Raw genomic sequence first — 15,061 nt, forward strand, 5'->3', positions numbered from 1 at the left:
TCTTTATTGATGTATGTCTATATGAATAATGTTTAAGTTTTCCATGATGAACAATAAAGCTTTCTATAGATCATTTTCCTGCAGTTATCTTTGAAGTTTCCAAGAAGAAGATGGGTCCCTACAGCAACAACTCCACTTGGTTGAGATAACATCATGATGCTGATAGTGCTGTTATAAGACTGGCTTTTTGGGTACCAGCTGCTGAAATGGTGCACTTTCTCATGACGTTCTGGCCAGAACTCCAAATAAGAACTTTGGAAAAAAAACCCTGTTGACTACTTGGAAATTGTTTGCAACTATGCTAGACAGTAATCTTGAATCTTAACCATCACTTTACTTTTGCAGGATCCTATAAAGAGAACATTGCCCCCATGACAGCGGGAAGCAATTCTAGAGGATGATGTCCCCTCTGCCAAAAAAGTTTGTCAAGATTAGGAACACCGTTCAGGGGTTGTTGATTATTACTTGTATCAGGTAGAGGGTTGATGTGGAAACTCTGTAGGTTCAAAAAGGGGGTGATCATAATAGTGGGTAATAGAGTGAATACTTGTGAGCTATTATTTATTTACATTGTTAGAGTTTTTGTATATTGATACAAGTTCAAATTATATTTGTTATTTCTGTTTACAATATTTATACACCTATACAATTTATTCTGTAGATTGTATGCATGCATGTTTCTACCTATGTTTAGAATATTTTTTATATTGATACAACTTTTAGGATATATTTTTGTATTACATTATATATTATTCTTACCTCTGATCAAGATATTTATACATTGTTTATATTTTGAGGTCATTGTCCTCATTTACTGCACAATTATTTACAGATTATTTAATATTCTGACATGATTTCTTAAAGTTATACAAGTATTAAATATTATAGGTCAATAGTTGTTCATGTTTGTTATACATATAGTCAGATTAATTAGGTCCTTTAGATACATAGAGATTGTATTCTGCATAGATAGGTAATCTTCAACCACTTCAAGGATCTGTAGAATATGGCATTTAAATAACTTAGGGTTCTGTTGACATGAGACATGATTGCTCCTGACAGCACCAATCTATTCCCGAGAGAATGTTGAGCACTGAAGACACTCCACTAGGAGTTTGTTTTCTTCTTGGTACAATTGGCCTTTGGGCAAGGAACTGCCCATGCTCGACCACTGACTAAGTACATGGTATCTGGACTGGATAAGCAGGACACAAGTAAAAGGACCGCCCAACCTTGTCAAGACAGGGTAATGCGGTTCTGAAAAATCCCTGCCTCTGAAAATGGTCTGTCAGTTACACTAGGCCTTAGCCAAAGTTGGTTGCATCAATGTTGCAAATGAGACTTTGGCTACTCAGGTAGCCAATTGTTTCCATCACATACTGCTGGCTTTGGAAGCTGCTTGATTGCACTTCCTGCCTACTGAAGTACTATTATCTCCCTTCTCAGGCCTTCGATGGGGTTGAAAATTAGATAGTCGTAGTTACCTTCCTCTTATGATTTAGCCAAGTTTATTTCCGATGCAAGACTTAGACTATTTGGAATAGAATGTTTATTAAAACATTTGCAATGTGTTCCTTGCTTAATATTGTTTATGTTGTTTGTAATTTTATACTTGATATCTGTTCCTATTGTTTATAATTTGGTATTGGGTTTGGATTGCTCTTGTTTAGACAAAAGGGGGTGGTGATGGGGAAGCTTTGTTAACCAATTATCTTTAAGAGGTGGGACCAAGTTAGGGTGTGTTTTTCTGGGACCTGGAGGGGAAAGGAAGCATGGCCCAGGTTCTCTCTCTCTCTCTCTCTCTCTCTCTCTCTCTCTCTCTCTCTCTCTCTCTTTCGTTCCCTTGCTGCACAGCTGAGCTTGTACTTCTCATTCTGGTTTTGTGAGTTTTCCCCTTATAATAAATAAAAATATAATTGTTTATCTTTTAGCTAGCCTGGTTATTTCCAGTATCGAGTTAACTTCTACATTTAATGCTGACAGATAGCATAGCATTCTGGGTTGGGAGCTGTTACCTTTCAGAACTTGAAATACATTACTCTGAGCCCTTCTTGCTTTTAAAGTTTCAGAAGAATAATTTCATGTTATTCTGATGGGCCTGCTTTTCAATGTGAGTTGATGTTTCTTTCTGCTTTCAATAGGCTTTCTTTGTCCTACATATTGAGGGTTTTAATTATAATCTGACAGAGGAGGTTCTTTCCTGGTCTTGTCTGTGTGTTGCCTCATGTACCTAGATTGGCATCTCTTTCCCTAACTCTGGGAAGTTTTCTATTTTGATTTTTTTGAAGATTTTTTCATGACTTTAGGATGAGATGCTTCTCTATGCCTATCCCCCACGATTTTGGTCTTTTCAGGGCATCTCATGTCTTTTGGGATGGTCTCTGGTCCCTTCTCATTTTACCTTTGCCCTCGTAGGACTGTTCCAGTTCCCCCATCTTGTCTTCAAGTGCAGATATGCTATTCCATCCCTCATTCACTCTATTGCTGAGAATTTTCACAGTTTTTTTTAATTTGACTTACTGTGATTTTTATTTATAGCACTTCACATTGGTTTTTCTTTAGATTTACACATCTGACAATTTTTCTTTGGTTGGTTTATTATTATTTTTTATCAGCCTTATTCGTTCAGTTGACATATTTACAGTGTTCAAGTGGGACTTGGATGTGGTTGTGTTGAGTGTGTAATTCAGAAAATAATCCACCAGTCCAGGAACTCTGGGTGCCTGTGTAACACTATAGTCCCTGAGTAAGGTACTGACTAGGAGAATATCATTTTGATGTTACCACCGAGCACTAGCCAGTCAGTAAGAGTGGCCCCTTTATCTTCAGTAACTATTGGAGATAAACGACCTAGGATAACATGGAGTAGACTTGGATTTCTGTTGGTAAGATTAGAAGTGGGAAGGAACTAGAATGGGTAAGGAGGAGAAAGTATTGGATTAACTTTGGGTAAAAAAAAAAAAAGGAAAATTGAGATTGGTAAAACAAAGCTAGAAGCTGGGCAGTGGCAGCGCACGCCTTTACCCCAGCACTTGGGAGGCAGAGGCAGGTGGATCTCTGTGAGTCTGAGACCAGCCTAGCCTACAGAACTAGTTCTAGGATAGCTAAGGCTATTACACAAAGGACCCCTGTCTTGAAAAACAAAAACAGACAAACAAAAAACATAGCTAGAAAGGAAAAGTTGGGATCCTGTTGGGGTCCACAGATTTCAGAGATTGTTAAAGGCAGTGGAAGATTATAATTAAGCCGTCAAAAGAGCAGGCTATAGGATAAGAGAAAGAGGAATATATGTAGGAGTAAGGACTGTATGAGGTGTGACTGGGGCGTAGCAGAGAAAGCCTTACATAAGACTGGTGGGGAAACACACACAAAGTCCTAAGACCTAACTGAGCAACGCACAAACAAAAGCAAAGCCATCATGAGACATACATGCAAGGGTAGAAGTTAAGTGATAGAGACCAAGAGGGAAAATCAATACTTACGGAATGAATTGCTGGCCCAGCTATGCTGAGTTGAAAGCTGAAGTGCTCGTTTCTCTCTGGCTCTAGCAGGTTCCACAGGGTATTGTGTGTGTGGCAAGAGTGGCAGCCTCAGTGCTTTAGGGGGGTCCTAAAACACTTCTGTTCACAGTTCTGTCTCCTACTTGAGTCAGGAATAGAATATGTGTTGTCTGAAGGGGAATCTCATCCTCAGAGAGAGACTGCGGTGATGAGAGCGCGCACATCACACACACACACACGCACTCACACACGCACACACGCACGCACACGCAGGCAGGAGACTGATGTTAGCTGTCTTCCTTGCTTTCCACCCTATTTTTCGAGACAGGGCCTCTCACTGACCTGGAGCTCACTGAGTAGCTGGACTGACTGCCTGCACAGCCTCCCATGTGAGTGCTCATGTCCTCATGTTTGCAAGGGAAGCACTGTAGTGACTGAGCCATCTCCCCAGTGCAATGTTCATATTCGAAGTCTGTTACCATGATGGTCAGTTGATGGTGAACCTCCTTCAGGCAATGGCCAGACCAGGTGGGGCGTGGCTTTGGGTACCAAAAGGTTTTGTTTTGTTTAGTTTGTTTTTGTCCACTTGGCACAAACTAGGGTTATCAGGAAAGAGGGATCTTCACTTTAGAAAATGCTCCATAAGGTTGGCCTAAAGGCAAGCCGGTGGGTATTTTCTTGATGATGATTGATGTGGCTGACCACAGCCCACTGTGACCAATACCACCTCAGGGTAGGTGGTCCTGCCTGGAGGCTCCTCCAGGACCTCTGCTTCAGTTCCTGCCTCCGGGTTCCTGCTTGAGTTCCCATCCTGACTTCCCTTCAGAGGTAGGATGAAATCAATCCTCGCCTTCCCAAGTTGTTCTTAGTCATGGTGGTTTTTGTTTTGTTTTTGAGACAGGATCTCTCTCTATAGTCCCAGCTATCCTGGAACTCAGAGATCCACCTGCCTCTGCTTCCCTAGTGCTGGGATTAAAGGTGTGACCTCCACGGCCGGCTAGTTGTGGTGCTTATCACAGCAATAGAAAGAGAAATAGGACATCATCACCAAGCAGTGCCCAAATAAAGAGGTCCTAATTATTATTATTATTATTATTATTATTATTATTATTATTATTATTATTTTGGATCTTTCGAGACAGGGTTTCTCTGTAGCTTTTGGTTCCTGTCCTGGAACTAGCTCTTGTAGACCAGGCTGGCCTCAAACTCACAGAGATCTGCCTGCCTCTGCCTCCCAAGTGCTGGGATTAAAGGCGTGCGCCACCACCGCCCGGCCCTAATTATTTTTATTACAATCACATTTCTCATAGATGGCAATATTTCTTCTTATTCATTTTAATTATTTTCTTATTCACAGGTGGGGGAGAAAAAGCATTCATTATAATTCAATTCCTTCTTTTAAAAACTATTTAGTCACTGTATGTATGTGCAGGTATGTGCACTCCACAGTGTGCATGTGGAGGTCAGAGAACCATGTTCTAGGAGCTCGTTCTTTCCTTCCTCCTTGATTTTGAGACAGGGTTTGTGGCCGTTGCACTATGTGCTGCAGAGTTTCTGGTCTTCTAGTTAGTAGGCTTGCTGTTTCTACCCATCATCTTGCCATCAGGAATGCTGAAATCAAAGGTAGGTGCCGGGCTTTTTATGTCGGCACTGGGAGCAAATTCAGGTTGGTAGAACTGTGTGGTGGTGTCTTCACCCACTGAGGCATCTCACAGACCTCAGTTCCTTCTTTAATGACGATTAGGATTAGGATTATAATGTCTACCGATTATGAGAGAAAATCTAGACGAGCTGTCAAAGCAGCTTCTAGCAATGCTCAAAAAGTCAACAAATGGGAAAGACAGAATATTCCTCCTTTAAAATGGTTGCAACCAGGCCTAGTACACGTTTGCAACCCCAGCAGGAGATCAGAAGTTTTAGGCAGCCGGGCGGTAGTGGCGCACGCCTTTAATCCCAGCACTCGGGAGGCAGAGGCAGGCGGATCTCTGTGAGTTCGAGACCAGCCTGGTCTACAAGAGCTAGTTCCAGGACAGGCTCCAAAACCACAGAGAAACCCTGTCTTGAAAAAAACAAAAAAAAAAAAAAAAAAAAAAAAGAAGTTTTAGGCAAACCTGAACTATGTGAGACCCTGTCTCAAGGAAAACAAAAAACAAAACAAAAAAACCCAACAAAATAAAATGGTTAATCTTCAAGCAGCACTGGGGATATTTTCATTTCTTTCTTTTTTTAAATTAAGAATTGAATCATTAGATGGGCAGTGGTGGCGCACACCTTTAATCCCAGCACTCGGGAGGCAGAGGCAGGCGGATCTGAGTTTGAAGCCAGCCTGAGCTACAGAGTTCTAGGCCAGTCAAGTCTACATAGGGAAACCCTGTCTCAAAAAACAAAACAAACGAAAAAAGAATTGAACCATTACAGGCAATTGTACCTAAGCAATCAGTATTAATAAATTAGCGGAGTATTCCTTTAAAGTAGTCCTTTAAAAATAGGGTAGTGGGTTGAGGATGTAGCTCAGTGGCAGAGTCTTGTCTAACAAAAGTGAAGCTCTAGACTGAGTCCTGGGTCTAGAAAGACTGGATGTGGCTGGGTGGGGGCAGTGTTCAAACATATAAGCTTATGGAGGACATTTCTCATTCAAACCACAATTTCTCATTCTACCTTTGGTCTCCGTAGGCTTATGGTGTGTCATGATACAGAATTCATTTAGTCCAACTTCAAACATCCATAGTCTTTAATAGTCTTGGCACTGTTCAAAAGCCCAAAGTTTCTGCTTCTGAGGCTCAAAATGGTCTCTTAATTGTAACCCCTGGAAAAATCAAAAAAGTACGAAAATTACATACTTCCAACATAGAATGGCACAGACTATGGATTGCCATTCTAAAAAGGAGGAATGGGAACATAGCATATGAGTGTTTTACCTGCATGTATGTCTGCTCACTACATGCAATGCCTGAGGACGCCAGAAGGGAGCACCATAAACTGGAGTCACAGTCCATTGTGAGTCACCATGTGGGTGCTGGGAATTGAAGAGCAGGTGAGCTATTTCCTCAGACTCTTTTTATTGTTTTGATAGTCTCTTAAATTTAAGAATGGTCTTAAATTCTCCTGCCTTAGCCTTCCAAGTGCCGGGATTATAGGCAAATACCACTACTCCCAGCCAAAAGCTTGACTTTTTTTTTTTAATTTGGCTGAAGATGATCTTTACCTCTGTTTTGTTTTTAGATTTATTTTTAATTATGTATAGATATGTATATGTCATGTATGTATGTGTACGTCTGTATATGCATGTGAATAAAGGTGTTTTCTGAGACCAGAGACGATGAATTCCTCTGCAGCTGGGGTTACAGGAGGTGGTCAGCTTCCCAGTGTGGTTGCTAGGTGTCAGGCTCAGCTTCTCTCTAGAAGCAGAAAGCTCTTTACTGCTGAACCATCTCTTCAGCCCAAAACTTGACTTCTTGAAGCCAAGACAAGGTAAAGCTAATTATGACTAAAAGTTTTAAAAATATAGTGATCCTGTTTTTCCACCAGTAGCCCCAAACTAGTCCAATGCCTTCCTTCTGCACCCCAGAATCTGATGTTGAAATGTTAAATCCAATACAGGAAGAATCTGAAAGAAAATGGAATTTGGCTTAAAGGCCATCTGATCTTATTTCTTCTCAGTCTGAACTCATGGTGTCTTTCTACATCAAATAGAAAAAAGTCCCCAAAAATTGGAGAGAAATATTGCTATTATGATTATTATTTTTAAAGATGGGATCTTACACTACGTGGCCCAAGCTGTGCCTGTATAATTTAATCCTCCTGCTTCAGCCACCCAGGTACTAGGATTTTAGGCATATGCACCACAAGTTGTCTTTGAGAATTATTTTATTCATACTTTTCATATTTACTTATTTACTTTGTATGTGTGAGAGCGAGAGTGTGTCATGGTGAGTGTGTCTAAGTCACAGGACAAACTTGTGTGAGTCAATTCTCCCAACATGTGGTCCCCAGGGACTGAACTCAGGTTTTCTGGCTTGGTGACAAATGTGTTTATGCACTGAGCCATCTTGTGAACCCTGGGAATTATTTTCAAACTCAGATGCTAAGGCTTGGATGTGCATCAGCAACAATGTGCTTGCCCAGAACATGCAAGGCCCTGAGTCTCATCCTGGGTACCACAAACACAAACAAGCACACGGTGCTAATTTTTAATCCTTCCCATAAACTCATGTCACAGTTGAGGGATGAGATGATCACGGTCACACAGGATGCTCTAGTTGGACTACATGAGCCAACAGTAATTCAGAGACAACATCTAAGAGCAACCAAAATGCACATGGGTCCCAGGTGGCCTTTCCCAAGCCCCAGGGGGCGGGCCTCCTTTCTGGGCAGCAGTTGGCAAGAGACAGTTCAAATGTTCTTAACAGACTTTTATGCCGGGTGGGCAATCAACAGGAAGAGGTGGACTCGGTGACCTGGATAGAAAAGAAGCCTAAAAGAACTAGCAGCAGGTCCAGCCAGAGGAGGGCTTGGTTTGGAGATTGATGTAGTTCCCCTGGGTGGACAAAGACATTACATCTTCTCTGGAATTGTTCATCATCTTTTCAACGAGGACTCTTTTAAAAAAAGAAAAAAAAAAAAGAGAGAGAGAAATAAGCCTGAGAAGGTAGTTGGAGAAGAAGGCGATGCGGCAGGCATTGTCTCATCACCAGGCAGCCCTCCATGAAGACACCAGACTTAAGCACCCCTCATCCTCAAGTATCTTAGGGAGGCTGACGTTCCAGGGGCTTGATCTGTACTTGTTTGATTAGAAATCAGAAAAGAGGGCCCATGAAGCCACGGTAAATCTGTGTGCCTGTCCCCAGAACACTAAGAGCTACTCACCTCATGGCTTCATTAATATTTCTGTTCTCCTTGACTGACGTTTCTGTCCAACCTGTGAAACCGTTCTCTTTACTGAACCGGTCAATCTGGTCCCGGCTCACTGCCCAAGGAGACAGATCACTCTGACAAAGAAAATACATAAATGGCAACACCATAACCTTCATGGGAACTGGGCATTTAGAACAATTTCCAACCAATGGCTGAGACCACCAACATCTAAAATCTGCAGCCAAGGTTCTTCCTTTAAAACAAGAGTCACTCTCAGGAAAGTTGAGTTGGCTTAGCAGTTAAGAGCACTGACTGCTCTCCCAGAGACCCAGGTTCAATTCCCAGCACCCATATATTAGCTCACAATGCTCTGTAACTCCAGACCCACACAACCTGACACTGTCTTCTGGCCTCCTTGGGCTCCAGGCACACACATGGTGTACAGACATACATGCAAACCAAACACACCCCACAGAAAAGAGAAAGAAAGAAAGAAGACAGACAGACAGACAGACAGAAAGAAAGAAAGAAAGAAAGAAAGAAAGAAAGAGACAAACAGAAAGTCACTTTCTCAATATCTCTTCAAAAGAAAATGGAAGCCGGGCGGTGGTGGCGCACGCCTTTAATCCCAGCCCTCGGGAGGCAGAGGCAGGTGGATCTCTGTGAGTTCGAGACCAGCCTGGTCTACAAGAGCTAGTTCCAGGACAGGCTCCAAAACCACAGAGAAACCCTGTTTCGAAAAACCAAAAAAAAAAAAAAAAAGAAGATGGAGGTGATTGCCAACTTGAAAGGGGCAAACCAGGCATGCTGACGGCCAGGCACAGTGGCACTAATTATAGCATTTGAGCAAGAGAAGCAGGATTGTCAGTTTTAGGTTAGCCTTGGCTACACAGACTCTAGCTTAAAAAAATAAAACAAAACAGGATGTACATGCTCAGAAACACAGGGCCTTTTAGATACCTTTACTCTAGTGACTGATAGATGCCAGGGGCCATTTACTTAAACTGGCCACACACCTTGTTGGCCAAGAGCAGGCAGGGCACTGGCTCTCCACTGGGCAATGTGAGCTTGCTGTCCAGATCCTGTTTCCATCTTTGGCTGTTGCTGAAAGTAGTGGCATTGGTAACATCAAACATAATAACACAGGCAGAAGCATCTCGATAGTATAGTCGCGTCATTGAGGTGAAACGCTCTTGCCCTGGAGGGAAGGAAGAGAAAGCTCTCAAAAGGTGTTTCTGGGCTGGGCAGTGGTGGCACAGGCCCTTTAATCCTAGCACTTAAGAGGCAGAGACAGGTGGATCTCTGCGAGTTCAAGGCCTGCCTGATCTACAGAGTGAGTTCTAGGACAGGCTCCAAAGCTACAGAGAAACTCTATCTCGAAAAAAAAAAAAAAAACCAAAAGGAAAAAAGGGGTGATTCTAAAAGTGAGCACCCTCTCTGGTATCCTCTACTCTCCCTTCACTGGAGGACAGGGTGTTTTTTTTTAATATTTATTTATTTATTTATTATGTATACAATATTCTGTCTGTGACTATGCCTGCAGGCCAGAAGAGGGCACCAGACCCCATTACAGATGGTTGTGAGCCACCATGTGGTTGCTGGGAATTGAACTTAGGACCTTTGGTAGAGCAGGCGATGCTCTTAACCTCTGAGCCATCTCTTCAGCCCAACAGGGTGTTTTTGTACGCGGTAAAAAGGGTCCCTTCCCTTCCCTTCTGACCCTGCCTAGCCCATTAAGGGTTACTAACATCGGTCACTTCCACTGCAGATTCTGTCTCCAAACTGAAGCACCCACATCCCTGTCTGCCACTTACTATCTGTGCAACTTTAAGAAGATCAGGCTGAGCGCTTCAGATCTGTCAGGTGCTGAGTAAGAGAAGCGTTTTCACGACAGGGTCAGTGAACCAGTAAATCAGAAATACTCTGAAGAACAGCATAGACTAAGGATCCACCATTATCACTGTCTTGTTTTCTGGAGATCTTGCTTCTCACTAAAGTCAGCTGAAGATCTAGAGCCCACCCTCCTACCAGGGGAGCTCATCCGCCTACCAGGGGAATATCCACCATGGGACAATCTGCCACCTTAACATCATCTCCACCCACACGGAGATGGTGGGGCATCTTTGTCTTTGGGGCAATCTGCTGCCAAAATCATCTCAAAAGCTCAGAGAAGCTCAAACTTGTAGCTTCAAGGAGGAAAAAAAAAAGGTGTCAGTTTTGCCATACCATGGCCACCCTACCTCCACCCGACCCCAGGCAGTTTACTGGCTAAATAGTTTCTTCCCTTGTTCCCATCTGGTCTTCCCATTTTACCTGCAATATCCCAAAGTTGAAGCCGCACCATCTCTGAGTCAGACCACTGGAGAACCTTCAGCGCAAAATCCACTGAAAATATACACATATTATACTTTAATTAAGTCTGCCTTTAAACAAATCCAGGGGTAGGCCAGGGAGATGGTTCTGTGGGTATGCTAAAAAGACTTTTGCCAAGTCTGTCAACCCAAGTTCAGTGCCCATAACCTAAACCTTACAAACCATCCTCTGACTTCTACATGTATGCCATGATATACGTGTTCATGCATACACACAAAAACTATTTTTTTAATCCAGGGATAAGATCAGATTAAATACACAAAGACAACCCCTGAATCTTAAAACTCCATTTAGGCTTAAGCCTTCAGTTGCGGGAGAGGAGTCCACATGGCGGGTAAGCGTGGGACACAATTCACACTCAAAGGATTCAGGGATTTCGTCTCTATCAGATCAAGTTATTTGATACCAATTATCCCATGGCTAGGAATATGAAATGTTATGGGAATAATTCTTCTTCTTAGGTTAGATGGTTTCTGGAAGTTTTTAGGGGTTTTTCTCAGGGAAAAGGTGAGGGAGACAAAGGAAATGAGTTAAGTTAAACAATTTTTGTTTTTGTATCTTCTACATTCAACTTCACTGTTGGTGTCTGAGCAAATAGTATAACGAGAAAACACAACAAAAGACTCTATGTCATCCGTAAGACGTTGGTAATTACGTCAGGCAGGAATTGGATAACTGAAAAGGTTCCAGAGGAGGAGGTATAAGAGCTATGCGGGAATCTGCCAGCCGGTCAGTAGAACCTCCTGAGTTGGTAGTGCAGGCTAGCACTCACTTATCTTCCTGAGCGTGGAATTAAAGGTACAGAAAGCCATACTGTGCTTGAAAAGCTAGTTGTCAAGGAGAGAAACAGAGTAATTTCAGTTTGGAAATATATCCTTCATCTGCGACAGAAGTAAAAACCTGGGAGAATTTATAATAATAAACACTGGGAGACAAACCAGCAAACCCAAATTTTACAGAGTCAATTATATTCATATTGTAGGAAAATGCAGTCTTTGAAATGTTAAGTAAGCCCTTAATTTTGCCAGATACTTTTGGAAAATTAAAATGTTTTATATGTGTGTGTGTGTCTATCTGTCTGTCTGTCTGTGTGCCTGCTCATGCCACAGTGCTCCCATGGAGATCAGAGGACAACTTTGGGGGTCTCTTCCCTGTCCCTCTTGTGGGGTTGGGGACTCAGCTCAGGCAGTCAAGCTTGGCATAAAGCACTGTTATCCACTGAGTCATCTCTCCTGTCCTTTGCCAAATACCCTTTGAAGTTTTCATTTAAAAGTAAATAGCTAATTAAAAACAACTTTCGCCGGGCGGTGGTGGCGCACACCTTTAATCCCAGCACTTGGGAGGCAGAGGCAGGCGGATCTCTGTGAGTTCGAGACCAGCCTGGTCTACAAGAGCTAGTTCCAGGACAGGCTCCAAAACCACAGAGAAACCCTGTCTCGAAAAAACCAAAATAAATAAATAAATAAATAAAAATAAAAAAATAAAATAAAAAAAATAAAAACAACTTTCATATGAACACTGGTGCACACTTTCAAAATCTATATTGGTACAAGCTTTAAATAAAAATTTTAGTTTTTAATTTAGGTTACTCTTTCACATCAGCACCTTCATTAACTACCTTCTACTTGTAGTGCTGTGGGGGTGGGGATGGGGGGTGAGGTGGTTCCCTTCAATTAAGTTCAAAGGCCACACTAGGAAAGAAATTAATTAACTTTTGGTGTTTCTTTCTGTCCTCCCCTCCCTTCCCCAGCGTTAGAGAAGAAGGGAAGGAAGATAGGCCACTCGGGGTGTAGTTCACATTTTTTCTTAAATTCCTCACATTTCCCACAAAGTCCATGAATTATCTTTATTAGAGCAACCCAAAGGGCTCATCAGTCCTAACTAGAATCTGTTCCCCAATCTTCGCCACATCTGGCCCTTCTGACTGCCTAACTCCTGGGCTCTGCTCCTCAGCACAGTCCCAAGCCGGTGAGAAACAGAGCAACCCTCCCCAGCCCGCACTTGAACCCCGGCTCAGCTACCTCTGCTCATTGGAGAAGTTAATTAATTGCTCGGGGAAGCTCCTGGCTTCAGGAGAGTACAGCTGGCTGCTATGAACAGCCCTACTCAGACCCCTCCACCTTCTCCATCTCTCACCTGTATGCTTTGGCCTGATCGTTGCAGGCAGACAGCGTAGGTTGAGAACCCCCCTAGAGACGACCCCAGTACCCAGCGACTACCCGACTACCCGCTGCAAGCCCCGACGCTGCTCCCAGCCGCCCGCGGCCTCTCACCTCCCACGGTGGACTTGTAGTGCTTGCTGAAGCTGTCCTGGGAGTAGCGCTGGACCAGTGACGTCTTGCCCACGGCGGCGTCCCCCACCACCAGCACTTTGAACAAGTGATCTCGGCTGCCCATGGCTAGCGGTGGGGAGAGGAGGTTTTTTTTTTTTTTTTTTTTTTTTTTTTTTATGTTGATTTTTCGGGAAGTCGCTTATTTTGAGCCCTTGGGCTCCCCCCGAGTTTTCTTCCGACTGAAGTCATGCATTCCCACCCTGTCTAGCTGAAGCTGTTCAGAAAAGGAAACTTCTGCACTCGGCCTCTGCGCGCTTCCTCCCCGCGCTGCCGCAGCCAGGGTGGGGCGGGTACGAGCTCGACCCCCTGCGGTTGGCACCTTCCCGTCAGAGACCTCCAAGCAGCTCGCCCGCGCGTGAACCCTACTGGCACCTTGCTCCACCCGCTAGGTACAGAGGACCTGGGCCCTTCTCTGACCGCACACACCAAATTGGGGGTGTGCAGAGTCCTTGTCCGGTCCCTGTACTGCCACTGGCGGCGCACTTCCCGTCTTCCTTCGCCAGCCTTGTGTGCCCTGCTGCTGGGAGCACTACATTTCCCAGTGTACCTTTTGGTGAAAAGGCCGGGAGAGTGTGGAGAGTTGCCGAGTGGACTCTTGGGAAATGTAGTTTCATAGCTATCTTGCGCAACCATACATAAAGTTTTAAAACTTTAAAACATTCAGAAATCTATTTTAAAACAATTCTAAAATTCGGCGTGGTGGCGCAGGCTTGTAATCTTTGCCTTGGGGAGATGGAGATAAGAGGATCAAAAAAAAAAAAAACCCAAGGTCATCATCTGCCAGGATTCCCCACCCCTTCCTCTCCCGGGAGACAGGAGGCAAGGCGGTTTTTTTTTTTTTTTTTGGTTTTTTCGAGGCAGGGTTTCTCTGTCCCGGAACTAGCTCTTGTAGACCAGGCTGGCCTCGAACTCCCAGAGATCCGCCTTCCTCTGCCTCCCTGAGTGCTGGTATTAAAGGTGTGCGCCACCACCGCCTGGCTGCAAGGCGTTTTTTGAAACAGCTTGGTGTGTGTGGTTGTGTCTGTGTGTGTGTGTGTGTCTGTGTGTGTGTGAGAGGGGGGAAGCCTGAACTACACAGATCATGATCTCGCCTGTCTAAATCTTTCCCCTAATGTTTTAAAATCATATTTTAAAGGTTTCCAGATGGTTTTTATCACATTTTTAACGTTTTATGACACTAAAATAAACCACGCCATTAATAAAAGACTAAGCATCATCCCTCATGTCCCAAGTGGAGTCCATTTCTTGTTATCTCAACGACACAGTCAAATCTCGAACCTTGTAAATGTGTTTTCTTTATGACCAATAACAAGCAAATTCGTGGGCATTGGATGCTATAGCAATAGCAATACAGAATAAGCAAGAGACAGTTCCTCATTCAGACTTCCACATTTCTTACAGCAGCCACGAATATTATTTGAACACAAGGTCATTTCCTTTTGTTGCTACTTTTGTTTCTGAATAATCATAAAATGATTGGCAAATATTTTTAACTTTCCTCCCTGTAATTTTTCTGTCCTGCCTTAGATAGGATTTGTGACTGGTAGAAATTGGCCTCAACTACCTACATATAACCTTACATTTGTGATTCTTCTGTAGCCACACCCAGTTTTATAGTTTTGGGGATTAAACCCAGGCATATCCCCAACCCTCTTCTTCTTTTCTTTTTTCTTTTGACAAAATCTCTGTAGTCAAGCCTGACTTTGAGCTCCTGATCCCCTTGCCTCTGTCTCTGCTTCTTCCCCTTTCCCAAGAGTATACACCGTGCCCAATGTGGGGTGGGGGTGGCAAGTTTCTTCCACCATTCCCTCCCTTCCCCCCGCTTTGTAAAAAATAAAAACTTAGCCGGGCGGTGGTGGCGCACGCCTTTAATCCCAGCACTCGGGAGGCAGAGGCAGGTGGATCTCTGTGAGTTCGAGACCAGCCTGGTCTACAAGAGCTAGTTCCAGGACAGGCTCCAAAACCACAGAGAAACCCTGTCCCGAAAAAACAAAAAAAAAC

The 15,061-nt window shown here is 43.5% G+C and overlaps 1 protein-coding gene across 1 annotated transcript; it reads right to left on the reverse strand.

Annotated features, from left to right (window-relative positions):
* Nucleotides 1-6,743: 6,743 nt before the first annotated feature.
* Rab29 (RAB29, member RAS oncogene family) lies at nt 6,744-13,564 on the reverse strand. Its single transcript, XM_057769972.1, has 5 exons — nt 13,001-13,564; nt 10,668-10,739; nt 9,371-9,552; nt 8,367-8,488; nt 6,744-8,098 (listed from the first exon to the last, which is right to left on the reverse strand). Exons 1-5 carry the CDS (start codon nt 13,122-13,124, stop codon nt 7,984-7,986), a joined length of 615 nt encoding a protein of 204 aa, XP_057625955.1. The 5' UTR covers nt 13,125-13,564; the 3' UTR covers nt 6,744-7,983.
* Between the last annotated feature and the right edge of the window lie 1,497 nt (nt 13,565-15,061).

This window comes from Chionomys nivalis, chromosome 5 (assembly GCF_950005125.1).
Source record: "Chionomys nivalis chromosome 5, mChiNiv1.1, whole genome shotgun sequence".
Taxonomy (NCBI): Eukaryota; Metazoa; Chordata; class Mammalia; order Rodentia; family Cricetidae; genus Chionomys; species Chionomys nivalis.